Source organism: Phaseolus vulgaris, chromosome 1 (assembly GCF_000499845.2).
Source record: "Phaseolus vulgaris cultivar G19833 chromosome 1, P. vulgaris v2.0, whole genome shotgun sequence".
NCBI lineage: Eukaryota > Viridiplantae > Streptophyta > Magnoliopsida > Fabales > Fabaceae > Phaseolus > Phaseolus vulgaris.
The window spans coordinates 37,969,848-37,987,869 of NC_023759.2; the positions used below are offsets into that span (position 1 = coordinate 37,969,848).

An 18,022-nucleotide genomic window follows, 5' to 3' on the forward strand; every position below is an offset into this window, starting at 1 on the left:
ATAGTTAATTTTCCTGTAGTGATTTAACATGGATTCATGTGTTGTGAAGGTAATTAGGAATATATTTTAACTCGTTGTTAGGATAAAAAAAAAGGGATCTTAAAATTGATTTTAGTAGCAGTTTTTTTGTTGGTTATGTATGTGATTCAATATAATAATGTGATTTGAAACTGGTTTTATGGCATAATTTATGGTCGGGTATCTAGCTTAAGTAATATGTGGAATTGAAAGTAGTGTTTCATATTTGCAACTTCTTGCTTTAGAACAAATGTCTCACACAAGAGCATTTGAATGAAATGACCACTCAAGAGCATTAATTTTAAATTAAATAATGTCAATCAAGTGTGTCATTATCCTACTATACACGGAACGTTTTATTTGGTTAACTTAGTTTAAAGTTTTAAGTCTTCTACAATGTATTCAATGTTGTATTTTGTATTTAAAATGTTTTATTTTACTTAAATAAGTGTGTTGGTTATCAAAACTCTTTGGTATATGATAATAACATGTTTGGAATTTGAAGAGAGATGGTAATATTTTATATGATGTATGTAAGAGGTAGTTACTTGGAAGTAATATACTACAACAAAATTATTATATAGTAACTAAAATTAGTGACAAAAAATAATTAATCGCTATATTGATTAAATTAAATATTATTTTAGATGTTAAAAAATTAGTTATATCTAAAATGGTTTCTATTATTAATAAAAAATTATAAAATGATTTCTAAATTGGTATCTAAATTAGCTACCAAGGTTTTAACTACTAATATTTTATATTCTAAATTAGTTTCAAAAGACTAATAGAGACTAATTTAAAATACAAAGTAGTAAGTAACTAAAACTTTTGTAACTAATGGTTAGATACCAATTTAGAAACTATTTTATAAATTTTTATTAATAAAAGAAACGACTTTAGATTCTAATAATTTTTTTAATTTATAAAATGGTCTCTAATTTAGTCAAATAGTAATAAATTATTTTGGTCTCTAAAACTAATTTCTATTTAATGATTTTTTTTTTGTAGTAATACTACTTTGCAACATGAGAATTATGTAAGTATTGAGTTACACAAAGTATGGATGGGATATATAGGCTTTTAGTAATACATCATCTCAATGAATATATCAAATGTTGAAAAGTCGATAAGAGTTCCTATTATCTATTTTATACGGTTCAAAATTACTTGGAACTATATGAGTGTGAAATGAAATACCCAATCATATGATATGAAAACGAGACAAGATCATTTTGATATTTAATTTGGAAAATGATATTGATGTCACACTTAAAAGGAAGAGAAAGTGAGTAAAAAGTCATGAGGTTGATGATAAGATTCATATTTAGGTTCTTGTAACTCAACTCCATAAACCTTCCACAAAAATAAATTTTAATTTCAATTTCCTTTGCATGCTAATTTTACTCTTTTGTATGTTAATTTTATGTGTCACTCCAACAAACCATAATAATCCCACTAAGTTTATAATTATTTCTCACTAAGTAATTTTTAATATTCATTAGCAATTAACTCTCACTAATATTATTTTTACTAGTAGTTAACTTTCACTAGTGTTGCCTTTAATTCACTCTATAAGCATTGTTATCTTCCACTATAAAAACATGAATAATCCATTTTATATGGTAATTTTCAATATCCCATGTCGATAATAGTTCAACCCAGTTAATTAAAAACACACAAAAAAATTACAAATAAAAATCCAAGATTATATTGACCTCTTTAGTATAATGTCATTGTATGTGAATTCTAGTTGAGAACAAAATTATAAGACAATTCAATTATAATGAAAATATTATAAGTATTAGTTTCACATATTTTAACTTAATATTGTTGTTGAAAAGTCATTTAACTTTGAAAATATTTTATTTAATTACATGATGTATTTGGGAGGCAGGAAATATGTGTTTCATATGATTTGTTTATTTATGATTTATTAACATATTTGATACATATGATTGACCATGTGTTGACACGTAAGTACATATATATTAGTAAGTGTTTTTTTAGTAATAATAATGTGATTGTGATTGTTATAGTATTCTCTTGAATCTACAATAAACTTTTAAAAGTTAATTAATATCCACATATTAACTTATACAAATAATTTCGTTGCTAGTCTTAAATTTAAATAAATATATAATTATGTATAACATTTTAAGATAAAATATGTTTTTCATACATGAAATTTTGATAAGTTTCCATTTTTAGTGTTATAGAAAAAAGTATGACCTTTCAATTTAGCTCATAAATATTTAACTCCATCTTCTTTCATGTATCAAACCCTAAACCCTGAAATTTCATACAATACATAAAAAAGGGCAAGTCACCATTAGAAATAAGAATCAATGCACCATTTTATTTCAATACCACAATTATATTTTAATGTATTTCAAAGTATACATCATTTATCAAACTAACTCTTTTTGAACCATTTTCATACTGTACATGTATACAATAAACCTAAACACAAATGAACAAAAAAATTGAGAATAACATACATGCTTTTCAAAAGACTTATATTGAATATATTTTAGTAAAAATTAATATCTTATTCAGTGTTATGCTTTAGATTGACAAATGAATCACATAATCAATTATAAAAATAAGTTCCATGTATCCTAATTTCATACATCTACAAATATCATAATGTGAAAAAAAAAAGTCTCCCTCAACAATTAACCACCTGTTATCTTAATATACACTTCAAATACCCGTAAAACATTCAGATCTATATTAAATCATAGGAATATGTATTTAATACCTACAATAACAAATTAATTAATACATCATCCTAAAGATGTATCTTAAACTACTTCTATATTATGTATTTTTATTCATATAATACAACTCCACCTAACATGCAAATACAATTTCAATATCAAATACTAACAAATATAGATTAAAAAATCAATTATAACTTAAATCTACCTAACTTAGAGAGTCACTTATTATTTAAACAATAAGTAAAAAATAGTTAATGACATAAGAAATACTAGAGACTTAGAGAAACAATTTCAAGCAATTTCAAAATTTAGGCAAAAGATAAACTGGGGGAGAGAATTATTTTTCTCAATCCCTTTAACCAAAAAAAGTCAAACGTTCATAAACTAAGAAATTAAAAATATTAAAGTAAATTTTAGACTGATACCAAATTGAATTCTAATAGAGTACAAACGCTTTAGCATACATAACTTACTATGTAATATGATACGATTTGGAAAAGAAATAAAAATCAAGTCCAATTCTTAAAGAGAAAATATGTGATTGAAGGGAGAAAAATGAAAAAGAAATTTAAAACAAAATGTGGACCAAGCCTTTAAAACTCACAACTCTTACCTACCAAAAATTTTAAAATGCATGAAAACATTCTTTGGTAAGACAATAAATGAAAAAAAAAAAAGAATTGAAATATTAAACTATTATTTTTTTGTAATTAATCCACAGCAGTGTCGTGATATAGCACTTTGAAATGAAAATATAAAACCGTAAGTATCATACATCTTAATCAATATCATTCATTAAAAATCATTTTCATCTCATTAATACAAAACAAAAACTCGTACATCTTCTTAATAATTCTCATTTTTTTTCATTTCTCATGTCGCTTAAAATCTATTTAAATGCTCATTTTTTTTCTACCTTAAATACCCGTAAAATACCAACTAAAAGATAAAAGAAAAAAATGGAAGCTCTTTTAAAAATAAATACCCTTAGAAATACACGGGCTGTCGTGCATAGATGTCTACATTTTTCACAATAATAAAAACAGTTTTTAGAAGAAAAAAAATTATTATAATATTAAAAATAAAATTGTAAGAAAATTATTTACATAAAGAAAAACACTTATTAAAAGGTGTATCTATATATATGGGTTAGAGTGACGTGGTGAGAGATATAAGATGGATTTTGTCTTGTGAACCGTGACAAGCAGCGTTGCCACGTCGTTTTTTCTTCTCCTTCCTTTCAGCTTACGCTCACACGCGCCGTCTTTCCATAAATAAAACTGCATACTATATTCTCATATTTCCAAACTCACCATTTTTGTTCTCAAACAACAAAATTGAGGTTATGATTAGGACTTTTAAGGACCATGTTTTCTTATTAATTAGCATGTCTTTTTTATTTTGGTTCCATGGATTTTTCATTTTTGCAGTTAAAGTGTAAACCATTGGCGCTGGAGTATTGGTTCATGTACCCTTCTTCTTTAGTATTTTAATATAAGTCAAGATTGAACAAGTAGTGGTGAGTGATAGGTTTAGTAATGTTTTCAAGGGTTGTTATGCACTTAAAAAAACCCTAATTTTACCAACCTAAAAAATAATCATAAAAAATGTACCACCAAATAAATTTTATATCGCAGTGAATTAAAGTAATATTTTCTGGTGTTTGGAATTATCAAGCAATCTAAGAACAGACAAACAGTATCCGGTCCTGTGACGCTTGTTGATGTACTCCTCCAATCTCTCATTGGCTCAGCTGCCTCCATATACTACAAACATCAAATTAATTATTCTTATTAAATTTCGTTAATGTTATTTTTTCATCTTCATTTTACAATTTGTTTTGTTTGTAAAAAAAATATCTGAATGAGTTTCTTCTCTTTCTCTCTCTCTGTCTCTGCATACACTTTCTCTCTCCTCTGTGTTTTTTTTCTCTCTCTCTCTCTCTCTGTAGTTCATTCACAGGATTTGGCTTGCTCTTGCTCTCTTTTTTCAAAAAGCAAAATAATCAGATATCTGAAACTGCACTAACTCGTATCTTTTTATCTTTCTCCACGCCTACATATCTCTCTCCTTGTCCTTTTCACTGCTTCTATGTTTATCTGTTACGCTTCTGCACAACACCGACCTCTCAACCTTCCCTTTAAACCCCTCCTTGAATTTTGAGCCACCAAGCTTTCCTTTTTCCTTCCCATTTGGGTTACTTCTACAACCTTTTCGATTTCCATCATCATGATTCTGTAGCCTCTCATATCAGTATCACCTCACTCCTTCTTTTTCAACAAAGCATGGATTCCAATTCCCGTTACCAACTTCAGCAACAACACCAACCCAATTCTGGGTTACTTCGCTTTCGCTCTGCCCCCACTCAAGTTCTCGCCAATTTCAAACAAGCCGAAGCTTCCATTAACGCCAACCCCTGGGAGGGCTCTGAACCACTTTTGAGATTCTTCAATTCCGGCGACACCCTAGATACCACGTCCCCTACCTTACGAGAGTTCGTGGATAACAAGGTTTCTAATGATAATAAACAACCGCAGGAGTCAACAATATCATCCTCCTCCTCATCATTATCACCTCTGAGTCGCATGAATTCCCAGCAAGGTTATAGTACTTCTGTGTTACCCTCTGGGTACCCGAGGCATGATTCTACTGTAACTGTTACTTCATCTATGATGATGGGTTCTATGGGAATGGATCAGAGCGGAAAAAGCTTTAATCCCAATCTTCTCAGGCAGAGTAGCTTCCCTTCTGGCAATTTCTCTAACAACATCTCCTTTCACAACGGTACTGTACTTGTTCTGTATTCAGTTTTTCTTTACTACTTTTTATGGCACTGATTTTAGGGTGTTCGTACGTTTTTTTAGCACCAAATGGAAATTCTTTATTCCGAATGAAACAAATTTATTCAAGATGGTGGTGGTGGTGGTAGCTTATTCAACTGCAATTGCGTGTTCTGACTTTTGAAATTAGACAGCAATATGTTGGTGGAGTCGTTAGACGTATAAGATTTATTTATGATTCCCAACGTAATATTTGATTTTGGAAGACTTCCATAAACATTTAATGTCAACAAAGCGCTTATATAACTTTCTAAAGCTGTGATTTTTGTACGGAACAACATATGTCAATATTGGAACTTTAAGCTTGTCTTTTCATACTTTTTATAGCAACTTCAGTTTGAGGACTTCAACCTTTACATACACATTGACATGATCTTGTAAAGAAGAACCTCTTAATTCTCAGAACTTGGTTAGAGTGTTCAAAATATCTTTACCCGCAAAACAACGCATGTTATGGTTGTTTTTCAACTTGAAGAGATATTGAGTTTGGAGAATAAATTCAATCTCGTAACATTTTATTATCTCCAAAAATATGCTTCTGTTTTAAATTTTTGTCTAAAAACCTTGTTTGTAAGAGTAAGATTTGGATTTGTGTTGTGAACTTGATCATGTCAAAGTGAGATTTGGTTTGTTTTTACTTATGAACTTAATTTTAATCCAAATTTAAGGTTACAAATTTTAATCTACACATCCCATACATTCTTCCTTGCTCATTTCGTGTATCCAAAATTGGAGATATGCATTAAAATTTTGAAAACAAGTTTCCAAATTTTATATGAAGATAACCTAGTTGTTACTGAAGTAGTTTCATTTTATGTTCAAAATTGCAGGGTATGATGCTATGAAAGGTGTTGAAAACTTTGGTGGTGTTAATGGCAATGATGGTGAGCTTAGAATATCTATGAACAGGATGAAGAATCACATTAGCTTCTCACCAAGGAGTCCTTCCTTGGGAATTTTATCACCAACCTCTAAAATGGGCTCGGAGGGTCTTAGGGTAACTAGCCCTGAGGATGGTAGACAGGGAGGTAGCAATGGTGATGCTACATATTACGGCCCTGGATTCCCTTGTGCTTCTTGGAATGAGACGCCAAACCCCAAAAGACAGCGAAATAGTAATGATGAGTTGCTTTCTGGAGATCAGGTATACTGAATTTTCCATTTTCTCAATGTATTGTTCCAAAAAAATTTCCTGTTCTTAATACAAATATGCTGTCATACACTCAGAATGGAGAGCTGGGAAATCAAGTTCATTCTCTTTCGCATCATTTGAGTTTGCCACGAACATCCTCGGACATGTTTGCTATGGACAACTTGCTTCAGTTTAATGATTCTGTTCCTTGTAAAATCAGAGCAAAGAGAGGCTTCGCTACTCATCCTCGAAGCATTGCCGAAAGGGTAAGAGAATATCATGTTATCTACATGTGCCAAAACTTGTTTTTACCAACATTTGGTACGGTGAAGTTGTACCAATTAAAATTGAATTCTATAACACTAGTCCTTCCTTTCCCAAAACTATAAGAAGTGATTATGTTAAAAGCTTATTCTAACAAGCACTTGCTCTCAGGTGAGAAGAACTAGGATCAGTGAACGAATAAGAAAATTGCAAGAGCTTGTTCCAAACATGGAAAAGGTCAGAATTATAACACAAGTTGATTTGTCCTTGGATTGTTTTGTTTTTGGAATGTTAACATTCTTGAGTTATTGGCAGCAAACCAGCACAGCAGAGATGTTGGACTTGGCTGTAGACTACATAAAAAATCTTCAGAATCAATTCAAGGTACTCAAAGGGAGAAGTTGGTTAGAATCCCATAGTCATGGCCATGCACTTATTGATTCTTTAACATTTTGAATACCTTTCTGCAGACTCTGAGCGAAAGACGGGCTAAATGCAAATGTATAAAGATGCAGAAATCAGAAACAGATAAAATTGCTTGAGTTTCTTTTGTACAGGTGATGAAAGGAACTATGCAAACATGGATGCGGGATAGGAGCCGGGTATTATATTTTGACGTGATGAATCACACAATAAATCAAATAGTTTAATTTGTATTTTTTTATACACAAATTGTAATGAATTGGTTTTAATGTTATTCTTTTTCCCCTATTAGTTGCTTAATTATTATTGAATTCACGCATTATAAATGAATACAATACATTTTTTTGTCAGTAGAAAATAGCAAAGTATGACCTCACTCCCCCTTTGGATCCTTGTAGAGATGAAAAGATAAGGTTAGAAAATCTGTTGCAAAAGGTTGTCACTTACACTCAAAATAGGAAATAGGAAAATAGGTTGAAATTAACAGGTGAAAGATGAAGACAAAAATAAAGTAAGTTAAAAGGATTCCATTTTCTAAAAAGAAAATGATTTAAATTTGGAAGTTTAGGGGTCTGTTTCATGAATGGCAGGAGCAAATATTATTATTAGCATCAGTCCAAACTTGTTTGTATCGTAACAAAGTCGTGTCGATTAAAGGACCCTTATATAATATCCGAAATGAAACTCCTCAATACTAAGTGCAATTTGCTTCCAATGGATCGTTTTTATTGCAGATTGTTTTGGACAGACAGTTAGTTTGTACTATGAATATGTTTGACAAATTTTATCCAGAAAGAAGCTAACACCTGTTATAGAGAAGTATGTTTTCATGAACTTGGTAGTTTGTAGTCTCTCATAATAGGGCATTTCATTCTATTATTTAAAAAAAGAATGGTCTATCTAAAAAGAAACCCTTGAATATCAATTACTAGCTTTTTTTTATTGAGGAATATATATGATACTTCAATTCTTTTATTAGAAACTTCAAGGTGGTAGTCAAGTGAAATAAGATGGAATTTTGCTTATAAAACTGGTATATTTTAGTTTTCAAGAAAAACATGAATACATTCTAGCTCACTTCTGTGTCTAAGTTTCTCTTACCATGGATGAATCACTAACTTCTCTTCTATATTTCACACTCACAAAAATGCTAGAAGAGTGATTTATTACTTCTTTTGAATATAAATTCTCTTATTTTTTAAGTGTTCTGTCTTGCTTGATGAGGACACAAATGTCTAATTTTGACTCCTTATTTATTCCTTGGCTTTCTTCATAATAAGATTTCCCTTCTCCATTTCTTTTTTTTTTTCACTTTTTACCATTTTTTTTATAATAAAGCTCTTCCACACATGGTTGCCTAATGTGAGGAGATTTCTCACTTTCTACTCATGATCTCTTCCACACAAATCATTAAATCATTTAAAGCATACATGCCTTTAATAATAATAATAATATTAGGCAAACAAGTTTTAAAAAGTTTGGGATTAAGTAGATAGACCAAAAAGTGTTTCTTAATGACACAACAATGCAAAATTTTGTTTTACCAAAAAGTCTCGTGCTTGATATTGAACAAAACCGATAAATAGTAACCTTAGGTCACAAACTATTTTTTATAACATAATATACAATTATTACTCGTCTCTATTTGATCAATATTATGTTATCACCTACCCATATAAATATTAAATCATTAATCTCTTAAGTGAAAGAACTTAAGTTCATTTATTTTAGTATCAATCTTGAATTATACCTAAGATATCTGCCTTTATTTTTTTTTAATTATAACCAATCATCTTTATTTTATTTCTAGGCATAAGTATAATTGATTGTCCTTTCCATTTTGTAGAAAAATAATTAGAGCAACACTAATATTAAACATATAAAAGAATAATAATTAATAAATTTTAATTGAATAAAAAGAGTAACGACCACATAAAAGTATATCTAAATACATTACATGCTAATAAAAGAAGAAAAAAAACTATTCATAACTATGTAGAAAGAATCCTTGATACAAGAAGAGTTTTTTTTCTCGTTTCAAAATATTTAAGTATGTAAAATTAAGGTTTCAAAGTTTGTTGTATACACACATTTCGAATTTGATAAGCTTATGTTATCTGATCTGATATTGCTTAAATCCAAATAATAAGCTTCATTTTCTCTACTTTGATGTTCGTAAAAACTCCTAATTTCCTTCAAATTTTTGATCATTCAATCAATACCTTTAAAAAAATAGTAAAAATAAATGCAAGAGAAAGCCCAATTAAATTAAACTTGAAAGATCTATTTATCCAAAATTAAATTAAAATGATAACAATTAAAGTTTAAAAAGTATAATAAATGTCAAATTATATATCTAAAAGTAATCTTAAAAATTAAGTACAAAGGACAATTATAAGGAAGACCTAGACTTTGTTGACATTATCATGGTATTTTTATTAACCATGTTATTTTTATTCTAAAAAGTATACAATATATATATATATATATATATATTATTTGCATATATAATGAACTAGTTTAATGTGTTCGGTATTGAAGACAGTGAAGACTGGTAATAAATAAGTGGGATACCTAAAACCACACTTCAATCTTTAATTTAGAAAGAATTTGACAAAATGATAATATTTTAAGGCATGTTTATATGAAAATCCTTTTAGGCAATATACATGTATTTGAGTTCATCACATTGTGTGGGTACCTTTGAGATTACAACACACTTTGGAAAGATATGGAATTAACTATTTTGTTTTTTCTTCATTATATCACATGCTATATACATGTTCTAACTTAGTTTCATAATTTCTCAAAAATTACCTTCAACTCATCATGTTCAATTCATAACTTCTAACTAATCGTCTTAATTCGTGATGTTAGAGCAGACAAAGCAATGTTGATACTATGAAAATGATCATTTTTTTAAATTGAAATTAAAATAAAATTTAGATATTTAATTTGGTTTCTCAGTTATTACATGGTTGAATTTGGATTATGAAATTTTAAAATTGATGTAATTGTAATTATTTCATCCAATTGCGATAAACAACGTTGACTTCTTGTGTTTGCGACAATATGGAAAATTATATGTAGTCATCATATAGGACCCATTCGCTAGAAAATTTAAACATTATTATAGAAAATGCAACATTGCATTACTTTTAAAAATTAAAAGGGAGATTGAAGTTTTAATAGTTGAAAGACCAAAATGATCTAATTAAATAAATTGACAGATCAAATTAATAATTTAGCCAATTTAAATTTTTGAACGAATTCAAATGTGTGTGTTTTTTTTTTCAAATGAGGGATGTAACTTTTAATACTAGCAAGAAATAGTCAATGCTAAAATGAGTTGAAACTTAGCTTAAGAAATTTATTTCATAAGCCTAAATTGCAAATAAACTAACTTCATAATAACTACAACTAATAAGTAAATGGCACATGTTAGTTGATAAAAAATGGGTTATCACACATGAATTGATTCCATTCCGTTTTGGCGGCTATTTATTTTATGTTTGGTTTCAATTTGCATTTTAATATAGAAGGGCAAATTGGATTTGGGAGGGATACGTAAATTACGTATCATGTACTTGGAACTATAATTGTAATGAAATGAAATTTCATTACTAATTTAGGGTTAGGTTTAGATTACAACTTTTCTTCAATAACCTCCTTACCCGCTATAAAAGGACATGACTTTAATTAACATAAAAGATAAATAAACATTAGACTATTTAATTTTTAATCATAATATTCATAAAAAATTATTTACAATTTAATTTACATGAAGAAGTACTAGTTTGATAATCGAATCATAAGAAAACTAATCTTTCAAAATGGATTGGTGAAAAACTGATCTCTCAGAATGTCATTTTGTAAAAAAAATTCCCCAGAGAAATTCATTAATCGATTTCTCAACATCTTTTTTCTCTACTGTGTTCTAAAAATAAGTTTAGTTTATTTATTTTAATTAACTCTGTTTTAGAACCTATAAATATATCTTTCACTTGAATGTACTAATTTGAAGCCATTGAATCAACACAAAATCCATAAATTTATTAAGTTAAATTTACATTGTTGAGAGAAATTTATTTCTATGTACAAAATTAAGAAATTATACATTTCTTAATCGGTAGACATTTGAAAATTTAAAAATGAAAAATATTTTTTTTATAATTACAGCCCACTAATTAAATTCAGTAATCATTTACCTAATTACTACTATTGTTAAATGAATTTATTATAACAAATCCCAAATATAACGTATAATTAAATATTAACTAATCAATACAATTATTTAAAGATTTTATAATATGTTTGTGAGTTTATAGTATTTTTAATGGATATTACCTTACTAAGACCAGATAAGTTATATTTTGCTAAAACAAATAAATGCAAAGATACTACTCATCACCCCTAATATGCTTTGAAAAAAATATTAATTAAACCCAACACTATTCTAAATACAATATTTTTAATTGTTTGAAAGATAAAAAGAAAGGCAATACCCACCCTTAAGCCTTAATGTGTATTGATAATGAATTTAAACATTAAGAATTGTATATTAACGTAATAAGGAACTGTAGAATGTCTTATTAAAAAAAAAACTATTATTCCACAACTTATTACTTAGTCTAGCTTTTATGTAAGCTTTAACAATTTATGAAAAGCTTGAACAATTTAGGGGTTGGTGGTAGGCATTAGTTAATCCTTTTCTTTAATCCAATCTTAAATAGATAGAATTACATATGTCGACTTCCTTTTTCCAAATTATATGAATATTTTATTCTTACAATTCTTTTTTCGTTCATATAATAACATAGTATAAAGACTAATTGAAACTGTATTTACATACTTGCTCCCATTCTTTTTATTTTCAAATAATTTTTTGAAAGTGTTAAAACTATATAGATTTTGTAACTTGAACAATCTAAATTATATCAAATTCTATAATTAAATATTCCAATTAGGTTATTCTATATTTAATAGAAATCTTAGAAAGATAGTTGGTCTATTCATAAGAGGAAATGAGATCATATGAAAAATATAACTGATTTATATGAAAAATATAACTGATTCTTTCTTTTGTATGAATTTTGACTGTCTATCGGAAGTTTCTTGTTTAATAATAATATTTTAGCAATAAATCTTATTATAGTGTTAGGTGTACTAGTTCTTTTTGGAAAAGGAATGTGTGGGAGTTGTTTCTTTCAAAGAATAAATTGGATTCAAACAAACTGCACTTTTTTAGTTTAGTTCTAATTAAGAAAATGTGTTGCATCCCATAAATTACTTATGAATTCATTTTTTTTTGTATAATTTAAGAAAAATCTTAAAGAACTACAACATTTCACCTTCATTGGTTCTCTCTTAACAAAAAATTTTGGACTATGGTTGAAAATAGTTTGAAGTCTAGACACAATGCAATACTCTTTTTACCACTATGTTAATACAAAGAGGAAGCAGTTTCAATCAAATTCTTAAATTTTTTTTTGGATATAAAACACTCATGTCGATAAAATGACTTGAATTTTATTTACAATGAAAAATAAAAAATAGGTTAACTTAAACCTACTATTTGTATAATGTGTAATGGCCTATGTATACATTTAAAATAAGTCTTTAAATTTGAATAAAAAAACTTTGTTGACATATATTTATTTTGTCAAAAGAGTCTTCTGAATATTCTAGTCTTATATTGGTAATTGTTTTCACTTTGAATAGAGAAAGGAGAATAGACTTATTTACATAAAAAAAATTGTAAATTTATGATAAATAATTGAGTGAGAGCTAAATGAATCAAAAGATTTATGTTTGGTTATAGAAAATATTTTGAAATTGAAGAAAAGAGAGTCTACTTTCATTAAGTGTTTTATTAGATAATTAAAAATATATATTCTGAATAATGAATTACGGAAAGAGAGTATTGAACAATTCGAAAAAAGTCAAAACTCATTTAAGAATAATTAAAAGTGAAGCAAATGGATTTTGGACTGAATGAATACTTTAAGACCAAACAAAAAAAATGAATTTAGTTAATTCAATTTATATGATTTAAAAACAATTAAAAAATTACAAAAACGAAATCAGTAAATTTTGAAGAAGAAAGAGTGATTAATAAGTCTTATAAATCAAATAAGTGGAATTAATTGTGTGGTTTTATTGAATGTTGCTAGCTAGTTGCATTTGTTTGTTTGAAAATTTTCATCTTAGTGGGGAACTTCTTGGTTCAGTTACTACTAGATGCACGTCAGTGAGTGAGATTCTTGCTCCAAAAAGTTTGTCGGATATTTTAGTAATCATGATGTTGATACACATTATTCATCACTTCAAACAATAATTAATAAGTAAATAAATTGATTGCTGAATAATTTAATTACTAGGATTGCCAAAGGATTTTATTATAGAATGGAACAAATCCTAAATATAAACGTCTAATTAAATATTAATTAATTAATATAACAATTTAAATGTATTTGTAACAGTTATTATTATAATTTTTGTTGCAGATATTTTTTTAAACTATGATATTAGTACAGTTATCCATCGGAAATAGTTATTGTTTTAAATATATTTATTATAATTTTACCCTTTTTTTGTAGATACTATATTTTAATTTTCTAACTATGATATGGTAGTGACACAATTATTCATCAAAAGCAATGGTTAATATTGTTTATCACAGTACACATTTTTCAAAAATCATGATTTATCCCACATAAAGTTGCATAATGCATCAAATCACTTAGTTAAAAGATAGGAGTAGCTAATATTTATGTATTATTTTTATTGATATTAAGATAATATTGGTGGTCAGAAAATAGTTTTATTAATTAGTCGTAAAAGAAGAACTCAAATAGTGTAACAATAGAATACAGTTTAAATGAAGTAAGGTTGTATGGTTATTTATTAGAATATAGTGTCTCTAACTAGGTGGTTTATTTTGTAAGCATAAAATAAAATGTTTGAGTTTGTGTAATGTTAAGAATTGAAAGGGCGAAAAGGCTTAAGGCCCAAGAAAAAAGCCCAAGAATTTGAAATGTGGAATATTGAAAGTGAAAGTGAATCTACGTTGGTCCCGCGCATCGCGGGATTTGAAATTCAAAATGAGCCGTTTCATTTTTGGGCAGGGAGGAGAGAGAAAGTACCCAGGAATTGAATTTGATTTGATTGAGTTTCAGAGTTTTGGGGAGATATAAGTGCGCCTTTTTTCAATTTCAAAATTTGCCAAATCGATCTTCTCCCAAACCCTTACTCTTCTCTTCTTATTTGCTCTCAAAACCCTACCTCCTCCTCCTCCTCCCACCACCACGGCACCACCTTCTCCCTCCGTCCCCCTCCAGCCATGCCCCAATCACGTGACCGTCGCGTAACCCCCGTCGACCTCGCCGCCTCCTTCGCTCGCAACCGCGCATTCTTCATCTACAACGACCCGCCGCCGCACCGAACCCCTCCAAGAACTCTCCCCAGGGGACGCTCTCGTGCTTTTCTCGGCTCCGAGAACACTCCTCCCTCCGCGCGACGCTCAAGGGCGCGCGTTCCCTCACGCTCTCTGCTACCCGCTTGGTACCCTCGGACACCACTGCGTGACATCACTGCCATCGCTCGGGTAAGTGAAAACTCTATGCGGCGTCGTTTTCTATGTTTGAATCTTTTGTTAAATATTTTCTTTATGCGTTGTGGTTCAGGCGATTGAGAGAAGGAGAGCTAGGTTAGGGGAAGTCGAAGGCCAGCGAACTGAAAGCACTGTTTCTACAGCCGACCAAGTAGTTCTAGAACCTTCCGAGGCTGCTTCTGCCTCTGCTGCCTCTTCCTCGAAATCTCCGAAGTCTGTCGGCGTTAAGCTTCGAACGCCTCTGGGCTGCAAAGTGCCCAAGATCTACCTCGACATTTCTGATTTACCCGAAGGGGAATCCGAAACCCTCACACCCCAGAAGAAGCTTTTGAACAACATTGACCAGGTTCAGGAGGCCGTGCTTGAAGAGTTGAAGAAGCTCAAGCGAACTCCCAGTGCGAAGAAAGCAGAGAGAGAAAAAAGGGTGCGCACTTTGATGTCCATGAGGTGAATTTTCAAATTTCTGCATTTTGGATTCCGATTGTGACAGGCTGGGATTGGATTATACAGAAGCAAAACAGGGTATTAGAGTCATTTTACTCCACTTGGTTGGTTCGCGCAACAGTGTTTTCTGTTTGCTTTAGATTGGATCTTCTTCTCGAAGGTGCAAGAAGGATATTCTTTATAGTTTGATCTAACTTCTTTGTTAGAACTTAGAGCTTGTTTTGAGCAGTGTTGATAAATAGCATGCTCCCTTGTTCGTTCCATCATTCTTTGATGGTATTGGGTCGGTGTTGTAGGTGTAGTTGTAAGTCCCAGTCTCTGTACATATTTTCCATATCTCCTGATTTGGGGGTTTCACCATTGTACCATTGGTTGAACTGCTCAGGAAGTGTATTGATTCTTTTTTGGCTTCAATTTCTTCCCATTGCTTTCAATTTTCTTGCATTTTGTTATCCATTTTCTTTTATCATTCAGAAACTGACGTTTGTTTGGCCCATTTTGCCAAATGGCTTTGTTAAATTTATGAGATTGGTAACATTTATAACGAATATTATAACGTCTAACTGATCTGTTAATTCCAACTACATTAGCTAACTAACAGATGAAATAATTGAAATTGAATTAAAAGGGGAAAAATAATAAAAATATTATGCTTTTAACTGTAATCTGTGGTTTTTGATTTTGTTTTGGAATTTGGAATTATGTTAAGAGTAAAACTTTATTATAATTTTTAAATCAATGAGATTGAAGTAAATTTTGTTTTTGATTGAGCTTAAAAGGAATGTGAAACAAATTTAATGTTGAATAGAAGTTAAAAAGTTAATTCTATAGAAGCTGAAACGAAGGAATGTTTACGTGGCTACTAAAAAAATTCCCATTTCTTCTTAAATGACGTTGGGGCAACGGTGTGCAACCGCTTTTGGTTCTCATTTTCAGAAATTTCAAATTTTATCCTTTTCTGAAGTGTCTCTAGTGTGACTGTTTTCAAAACCGTGTTAATAATGGAACACGGAAGGCATTAAATAACGATTGAGCTGTTTTTTTTTTTATTACAAAATGTATCATAATTTTTGTTGAGAAATTTAATGTTTTAAATACTTGTCATTAATTTAAGATTAAAATAATTTACATAATCCAATGATTGTTTAGACGAATAATAACCTACTATATTTTTAATCCAATAGTGTTTAAATGCATTCTTAGTTACTTTTTTAAAGTTGGAAGGAAGTTCCATTTTTTCCCCTAAATTCAAGGTAATTTATTCAGTACTTATAATTTAAAAATAATATTTAATTATTTTTATAATAATTACAAATTGTTTTCATACATAACTATATTGTATACATTTTATTACTAAATAGCATTTTACTACATATTATTTATTTTTTAAGTGTACATTTTGAAAGATGAATGAGATTTATAAAAAGTACAGGTAAATCTAAGCATCAATAGTTTTCAATCATTCTTAAGTCTTTAATATTATAGTGACAAGGGATGGGTTTAAAATACTGAATTCTTTTTCTGAAATTCTAAGAACGAAAAGTAATAAAAAAAATCAAGAAAGATTATATATATTTGTAAAAGAAATACTAGTCAATAATTATGTATATTAAAAAAACATAATATTTTTCAAAATAATGTTTTTAAAATATAATTTTTAACTATGTTATTAGTTAATCTCTCTAATCGAATTTAGTATCACTATTCTCACTTATAACATATTTGTTTTAATATTAAAGTGATGAAAAAAATGAATAACTCTTGTTTAAAAGAAAAAAAAGGATGTATTGTTTTTTAAATATTTTTTAGTTTTTTCTTTTGAAAGTCTTTTTAAAAGTCTTGTAAGATTGAACAACTGAATGCAATTATATTTGAAACAACATGAATACAAGAATGAATTGCAACACAATTAAAGGAAGATAATGAAGAAAAGATTGCATAAAAGATTTTATATTGGTTTAGATCAATAAGATTATACATCTAGTGTCACTCAATTCAACTAGTGTCATCCAATTCAACTTTAGAATTGTTGATTCCATTAACTTTTACGAAGTTATTACAAAAGAATTAACTACAATTTTAAAATGATATCAAACTATAAATCTTGATACCAAAAGAATATCAACTCTATAAACTCTTTTTTTTATCAGCAATAAAGATTTAATAACTAGAACTACTTTAGGGGTGGTTCAACCCTTATACATACCTATAAATTAAAATACATATTCTCAGAGCCCCATTCCAACACAAGGAAAGAACGAAAAATAATCTAACACTACATACCCAGTAAAACACACTTCAAACATATCAAGGAACAACAAAACAACAAACCTTAACCACATAAACCAACAACCAACCCACCAACCCTCAAAATCAACATCCAACAAAATAAAGATACATGCCAACCTAAAACTCTATAAACTCTTACAATATAAAAGAGACGTATGACTTATCTACTCTTAATCCAAGTACAAAATTATTGGATTGTTACAACAAGAAAGTATAGAAAAATATTACCACAATTTCACACAAGAAGCATATAAGATTTAGTAGATGCACATGC

The 18,022-nt window shown here is 29.0% G+C and overlaps 2 protein-coding genes across 2 annotated transcripts; both read left to right on the forward strand.

The window, feature by feature from the left end:
* Positions 1-4,444: 4,444 nt before the first annotated feature.
* On the forward strand, positions 4,445-7,691 carry LOC137814100 (transcription factor bHLH130-like). Its single transcript, XM_068616672.1, has 6 exons — positions 4,445-5,528; positions 6,415-6,728; positions 6,812-6,982; positions 7,152-7,217; positions 7,296-7,364; positions 7,451-7,691. The coding sequence occupies exons 1-6, from the start codon at positions 5,030-5,032 to the stop codon at positions 7,520-7,522; spliced, it is 1,191 nt and encodes a 396-aa protein (XP_068472773.1). The 5' UTR covers positions 4,445-5,029; the 3' UTR covers positions 7,523-7,691.
* A 6,901-nt stretch (positions 7,692-14,592) lies between these two features.
* Positions 14,593-15,873, forward strand: LOC137814101 (protein POLYCHOME-like). Its single transcript, XM_068616673.1, has 2 exons — positions 14,593-15,009; positions 15,089-15,873. Exons 1-2 carry the CDS (start codon positions 14,746-14,748, stop codon positions 15,464-15,466), a joined length of 642 nt encoding a protein of 213 aa, XP_068472774.1. The 5' UTR covers positions 14,593-14,745; the 3' UTR covers positions 15,467-15,873.
* Positions 15,874-18,022: the final 2,149 nt, after the last annotated feature.